Raw genomic sequence first — 18,255 nt, forward strand, 5'->3', positions numbered from 1 at the left:
CACAGTTCCAGCCCCCCAAAAGCAATTCATATGCACAATTGTCTGCACCTTCTGGGTTTTCTGTAGAGGTCTCTTATCTGAATAGAGACCTAGACCCATAAGTATCTGCTAAGATGAATGAATCCTTGTAACCATGCGGAATCGTATTGATCTGATGAAAATTCAAAGCCCTTGTCTGATGCTTCAGATAGGAGACGAGATAACAGCTTGAGGGGATATAGCTGAAAGCCATCCTAGTGAAGTCCCCAACAAGAGTAAAAATACCAATCAAAACTTACTTTCCTCAGGGAGAAACAATAAGGGAATAGAACTAGATGTTTGCCGAAGTACTGAACCATGTCTAAGCTCACGAAAGCTTATGCTCAAATAAATTTGTTAGTCTCTAAGGTGTCACAAGTCCTCCTTTTCTTTTTGCGGATACAGACTAACACGGCTGCTACTCTGAAACCTCTAATTCCCTTCTGTCTGCCTTCCTAGCTAGCCCCTTCTAAGGCTGAGTCTTAGAAACATCTACAGGCATGGGAGTGCAGTGACACCTTTTATTCAGATTTCAGGAGGGAAAAAATCATATAAATCTGTGAACTGGAGTAAGTAGCTACTAATAAAAGTAAATTGAGTAGTAAAGCAAGAGACTCATCTAACCTTAGCCATCACAGCACCTGCTGAAATTTTTTGTAAGATAAAATAAATTCCAATATACCACATCTCTCGTGTTGCTTTCCACTCAGTGCTCCAAGCATCTGCTCTAATGGGGTACACACTTCAAGGCTTGGCAAGGAATGGTATTTAGCAGCAAGGGCAAAGAACTGCACGTTGACCAGCTTCTGAGAATTTTCACAGAACACGTTGGAAAACTTGCAGTTATCTGTGTGGAAAGTGGAGGGAAAAGTTACATGTTAACAATAATTAACAATGAAAAAGCTCTTCTACTCTTGAATGAAGAACAATAAACAACAAACAAGAAGTACAAAAGATTATTAATATTTTGCCCTTCAGAACTGGACAACTCATTAGACTTCTTCACATTTAAATTTTCCTTATAGAATTTAGGCCAGATTCTGCACTCAGTTACACTAATATAAATCTGGGGTAAATCAACTCACTTCAGCAGAGCTCCTTCAAAGACAGCAGAATTTGACTAAAGTGTCAAATCTTCTCTCTTGTTTAACCTCTTGCCTGCTGTAAATGACCTCTCTCTCTCTCTCTCTCTCTCTCTCAGCACTGCGTATTACTGAACTTTGAACCCTAATTAAATTTTTCTTCCCAAGTCAATTCCCAGAGACAACATTTTATATCAGTGAAGAAATATAATCATTACATTTACAAATTTTACTGACTTACAAGCATTACATTTATAAACTTTCTCAGCTGCTGTATAACTCTGAATTTCCAGTAAGAAATACATTCAGCCCAAACTCTAGGTATGATTCTAACTTAGGTTCCCAATTGTCAGTGCACCCGAACAAAGCATTCTGTTTGTTAACAACATCTAATTCATTCAGAGGAGGGCTGAAAAGGTGGCAAATTTTCAAATGATTTTAAAACATGACCTGTAAATAATAACTGACACTGAATTAGAAAATACTGTAGGCTTCAAATTAACCTTCAGAAAAAGAAGTTAAATTTTATTTAAACAAGAAACAGAAGACAGGCAATCTCTCACTTTTTGTTCTGTGTTTGCACATCGCCTAGCACAATGAGATACTGGTCCATGACCAGAGTTTCTAAGCGCCATGATAATACAAATAATTATAATAATAACAAACTATAAAAGTTGTTTATAGTGGTCAATGTCTAGAAACAGTACATCTTGCAAAGAAGACAGATAACCAGCTTTCTTCATGATATAACAATCATTGCACTGAATATCAGCCTGCAATGATCTGCCCTATGAGTTGTCCTTCTTTTACCTTAAAAAAAAGTCACCTCCAGAACTCTATCAGCCAATGTATTGAGAATTCGAATGCTGTTACACTCAGGTTTTCTGTGCAGTAAAGAACAGCTCTTACATTAGGAAAAGTTATTTATGGCCATTCAAATTCTAATTTTAAAAATAAAAGTAGTCTGCTACCATTGTTCTAAGTCCTAAAGAATTTTACTACCATTAAAAAAATAGCTACTAAAAGCTCTAGAGCAGTGGTTCTCAAAGCCGGTCCGCCGCTTGTTCAGGGAAAGCCCCTGCCAGGCCGGACCGGTTTGTTTACCTGCCGCATCCGCAGGTTCAGCTGATCGCGGCTCCCACTGGCCACGGTTCGCCGCTCCAGGCCAATGGGGGCTGCGGGAAGGGGTGCGGGCCAAGGGACGTGCTGGCCGCCCTTCCCGCAACCCCCACTGGCCTGGAGCGGCGAACCGCGGCCAGTGGGAGATGCGATCGGCCGAACCTGTGGACGCAGCAGGTAAACAAACCGGTCTGGCCCGCCAGAAGCTTTCCCTGAACAAGCGGCGGACCGGCTTTGAGAACCACTGCTCTAGAGAGTCCATTTCATACTGTTTTCTATATTTTTCCAAGATAATTTATATAGAGAAAAACAGAAAAGAGAAAATGAAAGGGGATCTCTAGAACTTGTAGTAGCTATTGTCTTTTATTTATTTTAATGATAATAAAACTCTCTACTTAAATGAATGAACTTCAAATCATAGTCCAAATATACTCCCTTTTCAATAAGGGTGTATGTGAAGAATCCATTTGGGCTCTGGTCCAAGCCTTCTGATATCAGCAGTAGTCTTCCCATTGTAAGAGAAAGACATAGTGTATGTAGGTGCTGTGCCATTTTTTCTACCTACCGTTGTTAGCACACCTCATGCTGGATGTGCAAATACTGCATAATAGGCAGGGGTGCTAGCACCATATTACGGTTGAATGACACTTCTCATTACAAGACCCTATTTTCAGTTCCTTATAACTTTGCCAAACTTTAACCGTTTCAGCTGAAATTTTCTGCGCCAGGTGTCTACCTCAGCTGGATATATTTTCATTTCAGCTCAGAAAAATTGCAGCAATTTCAAAGAACAGGGCTAGGGCAAAATGTATTGATATGCTCATATTAAAAAATTCTAGCAATCTTTTTCTTTAAATTAAGCACCCATGCTTTGGATTATGGACTACACATTTTAGATAGCCTTTGTGTCAGGGATATGCCTGTGCCAGTAAAAATTTGACCAAGTTACAAACCTATGAAAAAAATTGCAATGTGCACAAGCTCAGTAGAGATTTCCTGCAGCTTAACAGTAAAATCTCCTAAAATTCCATTTACACTGTGCATGCTCCAGCGTCCGACAGCTCTTAGTGATGATCGAACTGTGCATGTGCCACCCCCACAGAGCAATAGCATGCTCCAGTCTAGTGTTATGGAGGCTCAGAAAGACTTTCTCTGTAAAGGCCTCTCTCAGCTGCTCTGGGGTGAGGCCAAGTACTGGAACTGACAGTAGGGAATCTCTCTCTCTTGTGTTCCCAATGACTCCTTGCTGGCACCCAGGCAGTGTGGAGTAGGAACTAATTTGATTTGACTTTAGAGGGGACAAAAGCCAGATGAAGGGGGGGGGGGGAAGGTTAGACTGGGATAGGGAGTCTGGAAAGACTGGGACTTGGTGGGGGAAGGGAGTAACTGTGACAGGGAGTTGGAAATAGGGAGATTGGAACTAGCTGAGCAAGGAGATTCGGTGCCTGTGGGCAGGGTGAAGGTGGGAGAACTGGGATTAGCAGGACAAAGACCCTTGGAATGGAGAGAGAGAACAGACAAGGGGAACTGGAACTGACAGGGCAAGGGGAATCACAGACAACAGTCATGGGACAAGGAAGCAGGAGTGGGGAAGAGTCAGTATTGGGAGCATGACAGATTGGTGGGGATGGGGCAGTAGGGGTCAAGCTTGGTGGAAAATGGGGGGAGAGTCTGTGCTCTCTAAGGAACACTCCCCTTCAGTACATGGAGTGGAACACAAGATTCCTGAGCCTCAGCATTTCTCTGTTGTTAGCAAATATCTGTGAAAACCATCAGCAAAGTGCGTATCTCATCCCCCTCTAGTGCTGGTCCACATAGAGGACCATAACCTACTATTGCTACCGGTTATTCAATTAACTCAAGTGGCAGAGGTCTGTGCTGTAGATCTAAAGGTTCCAACTTTGCTGACAAACCATGTGGGTGTCAATATAATGCCACATGAAGGAATTTCTGTTTCCTCAGTTTGCTTTATTAAAACTGAGGAAATTATACACAAAGAACTGTTAGAAGGTTGCAAAGATAAGCATTCAAAAGTTAGAAAGTGCCAGAATTAAGGATGCCTGTGCACATCCCACTGTGTGTATGTATTATGATACAATCCTTAATTATATGTATACATATCATTTTTCCCCAGGACTCCGTCCCATTCAGTGTATATGCTGGACCTGCTTTGGGGATTAATCAAGGTAGTGTAATAAAGGAGAATGCTGTCCATAGAACCCCTGCCCCATTTGTGTCAGAATTTGGAAGGTGTGTAGTGAATAAGACTGAGAACTACAGGAAAAGAAAGGACAGCCTCATTGTTAAAACACTAAATACTGCCCTAGAGAACTGGATTTTATCCTTGCCTCTGCCACAGAGTTCCTGTGTGATGCTAGGCAAGTCACCTAATCAAAAATTTCACAGGTTATTAGTATATGTTCCTTATTTACTGGGTCTCAACTTGATACCTTGTGGTCTGATTTGCAGAACTGCTGAGCATTCATAACTGTTAATGGGAGCTGTGCTTTGAACATATAAAGTGCTATATTATGCTAAGTACTCTGAAAAAATCAGGTTCTAGGTGTCTCAAACTGGGCACCCAAACGTAGTCAAAATGTTTGAGTTCAATCTCTCTATGTCTCAAGTCCTCATCTGTAAAACGAGAACTATGCCAACCCCTTTACCTCACAGAGTCATTGAGAATATAAACTGTTTGTGAAGAACTCATATACGAGATAGTGATGAGCAAAGAAAAGCCCATGAGGAAATCAATAATTCTGTCTGCAAAGTAAAGTTTGAATGGTTCCACACACTAAACGATAAGGAGAAACAAAAAATTGATAGTTGCTCATTCAGTGAGCACTATAATCCGTCTACTGAATAAGGTAGGGGTCCTGAGGAAAAAAATGTATGTGATCATGAAATTAAGGACTGTACTATAAATTAAGGATACGATTTAGTCAAGGTGGTCAAGTATTCCGTGACTTTACTAGACCTCCATGACTTCTTTGGCTTCAGCTGTCAGTGGCTATAGCTGGGCCTGTGCCCCCCTTCTCCCTTGGCTGTGGCCAGAGCTGTGTGCCCCCCGTCATGGCTCTGCGTGCCCCCTTGTGGATGCCCCTGGGCCTCTGCCCACCCCTGTGGTAATGCGACTCAGGCAGTCAGTCCACCCACGGAACTCCAGCTGTCATTTCTCCCCCGACTCCTCCCCCAGCCCTGCCTCCTTGGTTATTTTTAGTAAAAGTCACAGACAGTCATGGCTCTCGTGAATTTTTGTTTAGTGCCCACAACCTTTTACTAAAAATAACCATGACAAAATCTTAACTTTAACCATAATTTATACACACAAGACGGCCAAATTAAGGTTTCGCAGGCAACCTTCATTCTGGCATTTTCTAACTTCTGAGTGCTTATCTTTGCAAATTTAAGAAACTTCCTTTAATGTAATGGGTTGTATGTGTAATTATATATAGATTCCAATAGCATTCCTCATGAGAAGTTTGTTACAAAGGGACATAAACAAAAGTGCTAAGCAGAAAGATGTACCTAACTTTCTTACCAGTTCCATGATTAAGTGTTTATTTTCAAAAAAGAAAAGGAGTACTTGTGGCACCTTAGAAACTAACCAATTTATTTGAGCATAAGCTTTCGTGAGCTACAGCTCACTTCATCGGCTGCATCCACTTTATGCATCCGATGAAGTGAGCTGTAGCTCACGAAAGCTTATGTTCAAATAAATCGGTTAGTCTCTAAGGTGCCACAAGTACTCCTTTTCTTTTTGCGAATACAGACTAACACGGCTGCTACTCTGAAACCTGTTTATTTTCAAGATTTTACGCAAATATTTTCCCCACACCCATTATCAGTCATTAATTAATGATCGTACAGCACTTTGAAAATGTAACACGCTAAACAAAAGTTAATTAACATAACTAAAAGTTATATTATAAAAAATAAATCTGTATCATTTTACTAGAAGTTGCATAATAAACAGCACAAGCACTACAAGAAGGGCCAGCACATGTGCACTGTTTGGTGCACATGTGCCTAGAAGTCTTGAGTCTGCTTTGTAACAACATTAGCGGCAAAAAAATAGAATTTTGAACAAATCTAAAATAATCTACCAAATTCAAGAGGCAAAAGCTTTAAAGAAAAACTTCAATTATTTGTTATAATCCTGTTATTTTAGATTAGACAAATATCTTTTTAATAAAGGCCAGATTTTGCTACTCTTCTCTCACCCTGAACAGTACCTTACTCTGGACTCAAATGCCATGAGCTTTGAGTCAAGGGCAACACATAGTTGTGCTGCTCCTGGAGTTTACTGGAAGGCAGACTGTGAATCTGAAACTCAAACTGCCTTAGGGCTTCCCCCTGGATCTCATGGATAATGCTGGCACAGCGTTTATACCTGACACAGCATTCTTCCCCTGGCACACAGGTATAGCCACCCTGACCGGCTCCACTCACCTGTACAAGGGGAGGATGTAGCATTCCTGCAGAGGCTATTCTCCTTACTGAACTGCTACTCACAATCTGTAAGCCCCCTTACCTCTTTGCATGACCGCACAAGTCATGCCACAATTTGATCCACTGAAAGCAATGGTCCAATTTGATTTCAGTAGTTTTACTTGGGGAGCAAGGTACTCCCAAGACATGACGCAGGTGGCAATAGGTGGCCCTAGTAAGAATAAATATTCTGACAGGCTATAATCAGACGATCCACTTTTAAATTGTTTCAGTAGCTGTCCTTATAATTTTTATTCTTTATTTTTCTACTTCAAAATTAAAGAGTGCTTTTTGCATTACATACATGACTTTGCTTGTTTTGTATTATTGAGGTAAATCAGTGATCCAATAATTTGCAAATAACAAAACTTTATGCAAGATGCTGATATAGTCTGAAACAAAAAAACAGGAACACGAACATACAGAAATACTGAAACAATGTAAGGAAGAATGTCAAAGGTTCATTACAAAAAAAAAAAGTCAATACAAGTTTTTTTTACAGGAAGAAGGGGAAATTAGATTTGTGCACTCTGAAATCACAGAAGGGAAATAAAGAATCCTTCTGATACCTTCAAATCAAACAAAACAGGACAATCTAATATCAGAGAGGTGAAGTAATCAAACGCTTGTTTGCAATGTAATGGATGACTCCTTTACTTCAAAGCTTGGGGAACTATAAAAGGAGCTGGATACCTAAGCACAGACATATTTCTGCTGGGAAGATGTGCTGGGAGAAACAGTCACAGCTTGAGCTGTCGCAGAACTAATACATTTATGTTATGTAAAATCTGCAACTATTGTGTAATTAACTTTAGGCCCAGCATGAAAATACTTTTGCACAGCAACCAGAGCAGCCATGCATTACCTAACAATCCTTTTGTTTGGTGTCTCTCTATTCTGTAAAATGTCAGTAAATTCTTACTTTAGTTTAAAACCAATTTAGTTAAGATTACTGTTAAAACTGGAGTAGTTATAGTAACTGCTGGAACAAAATAGCAATCTGTACTCAAGGGATGCACAGAAAGATGAAAGGAAGATGGACAAGGGCATGAAGAAGGCTTGAATCTTCCTTTCTGAGCCATGCCACAGAAGGATTAGTGGCACCAGAAGTTGGCTCAAGAGGTTCATATGACTAGGAATCAAACACTACACACACAGATACTCTTAAAAGATTATTTTGATCATTCCTCTGTGATAAGAATGAAAACATTCATAAACGTAGTGTTCAATATACTAGAGATCCAGCTATAAATGAAAAATTATGTCAGTATGTTAGACTGAGTGCTACTACACAGTACATCATAAATCTACTAGTACAGTATTTACTTTCACTGTGAAATTGCACAATAACAGTTATTTCATATTTTACAAAATAATACACTTTTATATTTAAAAAAAACAAATGTAATTTCTAGGGCTGACAAGCAATTAAAAATTTTTATTGCATGATTAATCACACTGTTAAACAATAATAGAATACCATTTATTTAAATATTTTTGGATATTTTCTACATTTTCAAATATATTGATTTCAGTTAAAACACAGAATGCAAAATGTACTTTAGATTTATTTTTGATTACAAATATTTGCACTGTAAAAAACCAAAAGAAATAGTATTTTTCAAGTCCCCCATTACAAGTAATGTAGTGCAATCTCTTTATCATGAAAGTTAACTTACAAATGTAGAATTATGTAAAAAAAAAAAAACACGCATTGAAAAATAAAACAATGTAAAACTTTAGCGCCTACAAGTCCACTCAGTTCTACTTCATGTTCAATCAATTGCTCAGACAAAAAAGTTTGTTTACATTTGCAGGAGATAATGCTGCCTGCTTCTTGTTTACAACGTCACCTAAAAGTGAGAAAAGGCATTCGCATGGCACCGGCATCACAAGATATTTATGTGCCAGATGTGCTAAAGATTCATATAAGCCTTCATACTTCAACCACTATTCCAGAGGACATGCATTCATGATGATTATATGTTCTGCTCGAGAATGATCCAAAACAGTGCAGACCAATGCATGTTCATTTTCATCATCTGAGTCAGATGCCACCAGCAGAAGATTGATTTTCTTTTTTGGTGGTTCAGGTTCTATAGTTTCCGCATTGGAGTGTTGCTCTTTTAAGACACTGAAAGCATTCTCCACACCTCGTCCCTCTCAGATTTTGGAAGGTACTTCAGATTCTTAAACCTTGGGTGAAGTGTTGAATCTATCTTTAGATATCTCACATTGGTACCTTTGCGTTTTGTCAAATCTGCAGTGAAAGTGTTCTTAAAATGAACAATATGTGCTGGATCATCATCCGAGACTGCTATAACATGAAATATATGGCAGAATGCAGGTAAAACAGAGCAGGAGGCATACAATTCTCCCCACAAGGAGTTCAGTCACAAATTTAATTAACGCATTATTTTTTTAAATGAGCATCATCAGCATGGAAGCCTGTCCCCTGGAATGGTGGCCGAAGCATGAAGGGGCATACGAATGTTTAGCATATCTGGCATATAAATACTTTGCAATGCCGGCTACAAAAGTCCCATGTGAACGTCTGTTCTCACTTTCAGGTGACATTGTAAATAAGAAGCGGGCAGCATTATCGCCTGCAAATGTATACAAACTTGTTTGTCTCAGTGATTGTCTGAACAAGAAGTAGGACTGAGTGGACTTGTAGGCTCTCAAATTTTACCTTATTTTGTTTTTGAGTGCAGATATGTAACCAAAAAAAAAAAGTCTACATTTGTAAGTTGTACTTTCACAACAAAGAGATTGCACTAAAGTACTTTTATGAGGCGAACTGAAAAATACAATTTCTTTTGTTTATCATTTTACAGTGCAAATATTTGTAATAAAAATAATAGAAAGTGAGCACTGTATTCTGTGTTGTAATTGAAGTCAATATATTTTAAAATGTAGAAAAACATCCAAAAATATTTAATAAATTTCAGTTGTAATTCTATTATTTATCAGTGCGATTAATCACGGTTAATTTTTTTAATTGCAATTAATTTTTTTGAGTTAATCGTGAGTTAACTGCAATTAATCGACAGCGCTAGTAATTTCCCTCTACTTTCTCTCAACACTGTTGGCCAGAAAAAATCAGCCCTAGGTTTGTTTCAAGGAGTGAAACTATACATGATTCTTTTTGTTTCCTTATCAACATTACTGAATAAAAATATGTATTTTTAAAATAAAGGTTTATTCATTTAACTTATTTTCAATTCCCCGGGACTGAATGCAGAATTCCATTAAATTCACACAAATCCACAAAATAAGTATAGCCAAAAGCAATAAAAATTGCATAGAAATCCTTAGGTTTAATACAGTACAGACAACTCACTAATCTGTCAAGCAAGAGACCCAGATTAAAGGTCGGGGGAGTCAACAACCAAGGCTACAGGCCAGCAATTGTTGGGAGTATGACAGAGATTGAGTATTAAATCTCAAACTGCAGAGAGATTTCTCTACTAGCCAGCTGTTCATCAGTGTTGCCAGGAGGAAAAAACAACAACTTGATTTTCCTCTCGGGGAGGAGGTGTTCCAATTTTGTTTCATAGGCATTATGATGTTTTAAATGTTACTACTTTATATTGTAAAACTTGTGAAAATTCCAATCCAATCTAATATTATATATATATATTTATTTATCTTAGAATTAGATTTCTTGCAGACTAACCAACATCCAGTAAATTTCCTTTCAGCATTTTGATAAACCTGGCATATACAATCATGAGTTATAAAGACAAGGATTCCAAGAATAGAGAGTCTTTTTTAGCCATTACTACATTTTTTTAAAAAATATGTTGGTCTCAGGACAATCATAAGAAACCTTTTTCCCACACAATTTATTTCTTCCATTCATTTGCATATAATAATCCAAAATTAACTAACCACTTTTAAAAAAATATAGATTTTTAAGTCTTTAGGCTATATTTTAAAATACTTCTTTAGCATATGCAAAATGAATAAGAAACAGATATGAATAAACTTTCATCTCTGTAACATATACAGTAACTCCTCGCTTAACGTTGTAGTTATGTTCCTGAAAAATCTGACTTTAAGCAAAACGATGTTAAGCGAATCCAATTTCCCCGTAAGAATTAATGTACATAGGGGCAAAAACCTATATTTTATATCTATCTCTCTCTCTATATTATATATATACACACACACACACAGAGTATAAGTTTTAAACAAACAATTTAATACTGTACACAGCAATGACGATTGTAAAGCTTGGTTGAGGTGGTGAAGTTAGAGGATGGAAGAGGCTGGGATATTTCCCAGGGAATGCTTTACTACTAAATGATGAACTAGCATTCGGCTGAGCCCTCAAGGGTTAACACATTGCTGTTAATGTAGCCTCACACTCTACAAGGCAGCACGAATGGAGGGAAGGGAGACAGCATGGCAGACAGACACAGAGACACACACCCTGTGCATGGGAGAGAGAGAGAAAGAGAGAGAGAGAGAGAGAGAGATGTGCATTGCCCCTTTAAGTACGCTGACTCCATTCTAAGTACATTGCCTTTAAAAAAATCAGGAAGTTGAGACAGCAGCTGCAGCCAGCATGCTCTCTCTGTCCTGAGCCCTGTCCTGTCCCCACCCTGCTCTATATGGAGAAGGGGTAAGCGGGAGGCAGAAGTAGGGGGGAGAGGGACACCCTGACATTAGCCCCCCTCTTCCCTTCTCCCCTGCACAGCAAGCAGGAGGCTCCCAGGAGCAGCTCCAAGGCAGAGGGTAGGAGCAGCACATGGCAGTGGGGGGAGGGACAGCTGAACTGCAGCAGTTGGTAGCCTGCTGGGCGGCTGCTGCACAGGGAACTTAGGGCAGCGGGGAACTGATAGCGGGGCTGCGGGTCCACCCTGGTTCCAAGCCCCCACCAGCTAGCTGCAACAGGCTGCTCTTCCTGCAAGCAGTGGACAAAGCAGGCAGCTGCCAAACAACTTTATAAGGGAGCATTGCACAACTTTAAATGAGCATATTCCCAAATTGATCAGCAACATAACAACGAAACATATATATATGCTGAAAACACATTTTGGTTTCTGAGTGATTCCTTCTGCAACATCTGGCTAGGTAGAGGTATTCCTTATCTTTTAAATATACTGGCTGCTAACATCAGTAAATAAAATTAAAATTGGGGAAAATATGTCCTTTGTCATTACAATGGTACTGTTACTCTTTCCTCCCCTCAAACAGGAATAATAGCATAGTTTGAGAAAATATTTTACTATACTGAATCTATGAAAACAAGAAATTCTTGTTAACTACGGATCTATGCATTTCTTTAACAATGTGATGGGAAAGATTACACTGACTAAAACACATCTGTATTACCATCCTAAACCAAGCATTAGTGACTGAAACATTTTTGTTCTTTCTACTAAGGGCAATTCAGCTATTGATGAAGATTAGATGAAATATTTGCATTTAATCTGGGGAAGTGAAAACAACTGTAAGTTGTTATCTATAAATAAACAAGGTAAATATATATTGCCCACTTATGCTCAGTGACCTATTTTATATAGGTTCATCTGCCTTATTTCATAGTAATATGTGAAAGCTGTAAATAAATAACTCCAATGTCTTGGAAATGCATGCAATGAACTCATTAGAGAATTATCTGTAAAATAGTCATGTCCTTATTGTGCCAATGTTAACCTCAAATAGAACTTGTTAAATGCATCCAACTATCCATTTCTGCATCATTTTTACTTAATTAGGCAAAACTATTTGGGGGGGGAAAGGCTTTTCGACGAATATAGGAATACACCTCTACCCTGATATAACGCTACCCGATATAACACGAATTTGGACATGACGCGGTAAATCAGTGTGGTAAATCGGGGGGGTGGGGCTGCGCACTCCGGTGGATCAAAGCAAGTTTGATATAATGCGGTTTCACCTATAACGCGGTAAGATTATTTGGCTCCCGAGGACAGTGTTATATTGCAGTAGAGGTGTACCAAAATACAGCACTCCCTCTGATATCTGCTTTTGTATTGTTAAAAGGTATGTTTACAAGTATACACTGAAATAAAAGGAACTAAGAGACTGTAATATTACTTAACTTCGTTGAATACTATTGTATCACTAAATAATATGCTGCAGGACAACAAACATAAATATTTAGATCATGTAATATTAGCATGCTATCATCTGTATACATAATCCTAACAATTTAAATTGTTATTTAGCCGGCAGCTAAAAACAAAACAAAACCCAATTATATCAAAGACAGCTGAAATGTTTCCTCAAAGCAGAGAATCGTACTGCATGTTGTTTTGAAATGTCACGAAGGTGGGAATTTCTCAAAGCATTTTAACTTTAAGATTACCCACCACATGAAATCTAGAATGCCCATTAACCGGTCAGCTCATGCACTTGTAGCTAGGTCTTCAGGCAAACAGTAAACATGCCAAAAAGTTAAAATTATACCATGAATATTTGAGCAGTTTACAGTATAAAAATGCAAAATAATTGGTTACAGACTTTTTAGAAAATCTCTAACTTTACAGTCATCTAGATCACTAGTTCCCAACCAGGGGTCCGAGCAGGTTTCCGGGCGGCCTCCAAACAGGGCCAGCATTAGACTTGCTGAGGCCCACTGCAGAAAGCCGAAGTCCCACTGCATGGGGCTGAAGCCCAGGTCCCTCAGCCCTGCCACCCCGGGTTGAAGCTGAAGCCTGAACAAGGTAGCTTCATGGTGGCCCCTGTGGCATGGGGCCCCAGGCCATTGTCCTGCTTGCTACCCCCTAATGCTGCCCTGTTTTTTATATGCAGAAAATCAGTTATTGTGGCCCAGGTGGGCTGTGGAGTTTTTATAGCACATTGCCGGGGGGGGGGGGGGGGAAGGGGTGCTCAGAAAGGAAAAGGTTGAGAACCCCTGATCTAAATCATGGCTAGATAAATGAAATGTAACTTGATAAATGTCAGATCTTAGATGCATGAAAAATAGAGCAGGTATTCTCTATGTCTAAAATTGGATCTGAATTTATGTAAACTACATGAAATGAGGGTTACACCCTTTATATGCTCTTTATATGAAAATCTGATCTGTATGGAAATTACATGGGAATGTTTTGTGCCAGTTTTCAAAAATGCAACCTTTTACTTTGCAGAAATATTTGAATTTTTATTAGCAATCTTTACTTGGTGTAGAGAATCCATTTTGCTGAATCCACTCTCAATGTTGCCTTTAAATTTCATTTAGTGTCCCCTTATTATAAGGCAACTTAAATAAAAACAGTGGGTGCCTGAATGGTTTTCTACATGCCATTCATCTTATATAATTTGGTGATTCTGTACGTATAGTCCGACCTGAACTTCTCATTAACTCTTAGAAGGTGAAGGTTTTGCCATATGTAATGGGAAACCTAATTTTATCCAGATTTGCAATAATGCATTTTGGATATATAACCTCGATGTCACATTCCTTTGCACATTGAAAGTATATCCATTCCCTGAACCAGTACCTCTATAAGTTACAGTATTTTATACACCATAACAGTTTGTTTCCCAAACTAAATAAGCATAGTCTTTTAAATCTTTCAAAATACTGAATAGCTACTATACATACCTTCAATCATTTTCATTTCTCTTCTCCATTCTCTTTTTCTATTTATCTTGGGTTTGAAATAATATGACCAATACTCAACACATTATTCAAATTGAAACGAACCATCTATTTAAATAAACACATTACCATATTTTCTGTTTTATTCTCCATACAACCTTTTATTCACTTAAAAAAAACCCCAAAACACTGATACACATTTCACAGACATCTTCACGGAGAAATCCACAATGATGCCTGGATCTTGTACTTGAGAACTTGCCACTGGGCACATCTATTTTAAATTGTTCCTTCCAATGCATAATTGTCTACAACTTCATCAACTAATTTTTTTAGACTCAAATGGAGTTCCCAATAGTCCTCCCTAACCTGAAATAATTTTGAATCATCAGCATATATCACCACATAGCTATTACCTCATTTTCCAGATTGATGATATGCTGAACAGCAGTACTGGTCTCAGTACTGATGACCAAGCTACTCTTCTCCCTGCTACAATTCCATCTCCTCCATTTGGCTTTTCCATCTCTCTCTGAGATGTCATTATTTACTGTTTTCTGGTTCCTTCTCAGTTTCTCAGCTTAAATGTCTGGCTCTCTTTCTTCAGTCTTCTCATCCTTATATTTTCATTATAATGACTGATCAGACCTCACTGCTTCTTGCATCTTTTCAGTAACCGGCTTGTTTGATTTCTCTCTTTGGACTGATTCCCCCACTCTCTTGACCAGATCATTAAAACATTTTCTGCTCATTTCTTAGCTTTCAAGAGTTTTGAAAGAATTCCATCAGGAGCACTCAGAACTATTAAAGTTGACATTTAACAGTCTTGGAATACTTGGGAATTCTCAGGGGCTGGAAATAAAAGCTAATGCACCAATATTTAGAAAGGGTAAATGGGATGATCCAGATAATTACAGGCTAGTTAGATTTACAATGATCCCAGAGAAAATCATGGAAAGGATGATACAGGATGCTATCAGTAAGAATTAAATGATGATAAAAGTAATTCCAATCAACAATGGTTTTACAGAAAATAGGTGTTGTCAACTAAACTTTTTTTTTATGAGAGCATCAGTTTAGTTGAAAAAGGTAACTGTTGACATTATCTATTTAGATTTGTATAAGGCTCGTTACTTAGTACTGCACACCATTATGATAAAAAGTTATACATACTCAGTGTAGCATATTAAATGGATTAAAAACTGGCTTACTGATAGATCTCAAACAGTAATTGTAAATGGGGAATCATCATACAACTGGGGCATTTTTTGTGGGATCCCACTAGGATCTGCTCCTGACTCAATCTGTTCCTAGTCTACTATCTTTATCAGTGAGCTGGAAGAAAACATAAAATCATTGGTGGTAAAGTTTTTCATAGGACACAAAAATTGGTGGATGGTAAATAAGGATAGGTAATAGTTATAGAGAGCAATCCAGATCACATTGTAAACTGGGCTCATTTGAACAACACGTGTTTTAACATAGCTAATGCAACATCATACCTGTAGGAATCAAAAATACAGGGCACACCATAAAATGGGAAACTATATTGGAAAGCAGTGACGATAGGGATTAGTGTGAGCTAACAGAGTGAATACTGTCCTTGAATGTATAAGCAGGGGAATACTCAGTAGATGTAAGAATATCTTATTACCATTGTATATGGCATTAGTGAGACCACTATAGGAATACTGTGTCCTGTTCTGGTTCACGCTTTGAAGTGTCCACACTTCGAAAAGGATGTTGACGAATTAAAAAGGGTTCAGAAAAAGCTACAAAAATGGTTCTAGGTCTGGAAAACCTGTCTTGCAGTGAGAGATTAATGAAGCACAATCTATTTAGTTTAACAAAGGGAAGGAAAATTAAGAGGTGACTTGATCACAGTCTAGGATCACAGTTCATATGGGGGAAGATTGTTTGCAATAGAAGGCTCTTTAATCAAGCAAAAGAAAGAGTAACAAAATTTGGTGGGCTGGAAGAAGTAGTAGAAAAAATAGACTAGAAATAAGGAACTTTTTTTTTTTTTAAACACACTGAGGGTAATTAATAATTGGAACAATTTAGCAGGAAGTGTGGTAGATTCTCTATCACTTGAAGTCTTTGAATCAAGATGATATGTCTTTTTGAAAGACATGCTCTAACTCAGCTAGAAGTTCTGGTATTCATGAAGAAATTCCCAAGTGAAATTCTGTGGCCTATGTTATGCTGTGATGGGGCAAATGGCCCACACTGGCCAATAAAGGATTAATAGAGCCCTTGGGTGGTTGCATGAAAAGCAGCCAATAGGAGAGGGGCTGTGAAGAGGGGCAAATCAGGGCCCAGCAGGGCCATATATAAAGAGCTTCAGGGCAGAGCAGTGTCAGTAGCTGTCTGGAGCAGGTGACAACACTGTCGAACCATGAACAGCTTAGTAGAGGCAGGAACCCACAGAGAAGAGAAGGAGCTCTGGACAGGCTGCTAAGACTGAGGAGGATGCTGTGGCTGTGGGGAAATGGCCCAGGGAAAGGCAGCGATCCTAGAGGTGCAGCAGGAGGCTGCGATCCACAAGAACCATAGGCTGGGACCTGGAGTCGTGGGTGGGCCTGGGTCTCCCCAACTCACCACTGGGGAAGTGGCAGGACAGTTGATGGCAGTCACCACTGGGGAAGTGACAAGACAACTGACTGCAGTTGCCACTAGAAAAGTGGCTGGACAGTCACTGATGAAATGTAAATCCATTGGGGGTGTTCATATGCTAAGTTTACCATTTGAAGGCCAACCTTACGCTACATTGGTGGATTTTTTTCAAGAAGCAGACAAATGGAGAAAAATTGCCACTGATAATGCGTGCATTTTTACCTGCTATCAGGACGGCAAATTATCAAGCAATGGAATGGCTTGGGGATAATTGAGCATGTCCAAAACTACTCTCTTCTATCGGACTTGTATGGGTCCTGGAGAATGGACTCATCACACCAGTTATCTGTGAAATACCATGTATTTCCAAATGAATCCTTCGACTAATCAAATGGTCACGTGGAAAAACCAGATGCTTCTCACCCTGCAAACATATGGCCAGCAGCCTGTCTCATACAGAATTGTGCAAGTGTGGTGTGGATAAGAATTAATGTGACAGTGTGTCTAGAAGTGGTGCCAGAGATGGAGACAACAATAATGATTACTTTGTTGAATAAATGTTTTCAGTCCTACATGTCAAGGCTAACTTTCCAAGGATTACGAAAGATCAGTGTCTTTTTTAATATGTAAGCAATGCATCCCTGTTTCAAAGTATAATTTACAAAAAAGCATGCTTTTTAAATGTTTTCTTCTAATACAGATCTACACAACTGTTTTAGGTTTGTTGTGTTTAATACCATTGTGTTTGTGGGGAAAAGGAGCTTTCAAATGATACCCAACTCAGCCCATTTCCAATGACGCTGTATTATCCAAATTTCCACCAACCAGGGGCCCGGACCTGCAGGGGTAGGCAGGCCTGGGCAGTGAGTCCCCCTGCCATGCTGCAGAGGATGATACCATTGAAATTATGAGTCTGTAGGTTTTTATGAACCAAATGACATCTCCCTGACCTTTCTGTCTCTAACTTGCCCACAGAATAAGACTTTACAACATTATGCTCCCAGACTATGTACTGCTGCTGCTCTTAACTTTGCCAAGCATAAACAGAAAGTTACCAAAACTCTGATGAGTTTCACGGATGCTATTCAAAAGATTGTGGGCTGCATATGTGAACCTCACACTGCTGCTGTTTGAAAAAACTACAAGCAGCAGCAGAAACAGGCTTACTGGGTAGGACAACCCGAAAATGGAGAGTGACAGAGAGTATTTGCAAAGGTCCTGGGGGGATGAGTAGAATAGTGGACAAGACCCTCCCGTAAAGCAGATCTTCTTCCCCAATGACTATAAGGCTTTGCAGAGGGAAGAGAGAATAAAGGTCATTCTACTTTCCAGAAGCTAGAGAAAAGG

General features: G+C 39.0%; 1 protein-coding gene across 1 annotated transcript in view; it reads right to left on the reverse strand.

The window, feature by feature from the left end:
- The window catches only part of METTL25 (methyltransferase like 25), a 99,178-nt gene that overhangs the window by 79,198 nt on the left and 1,725 nt on the right, over positions 1-18,255 (reverse strand). The window contains exon 2 of the mRNA XM_074941961.1: positions 701-865. Coding sequence (XP_074798062.1) covers positions 701-865 — 165 coding nt within the window. The remainder of the gene's footprint in view (positions 1-700; positions 866-18,255) is intronic.

This window comes from Natator depressus, chromosome 1 (genome assembly GCF_965152275.1).
Source record: "Natator depressus isolate rNatDep1 chromosome 1, rNatDep2.hap1, whole genome shotgun sequence".
NCBI classification, from domain to species: domain Eukaryota; kingdom Metazoa; phylum Chordata; order Testudines; family Cheloniidae; genus Natator; species Natator depressus.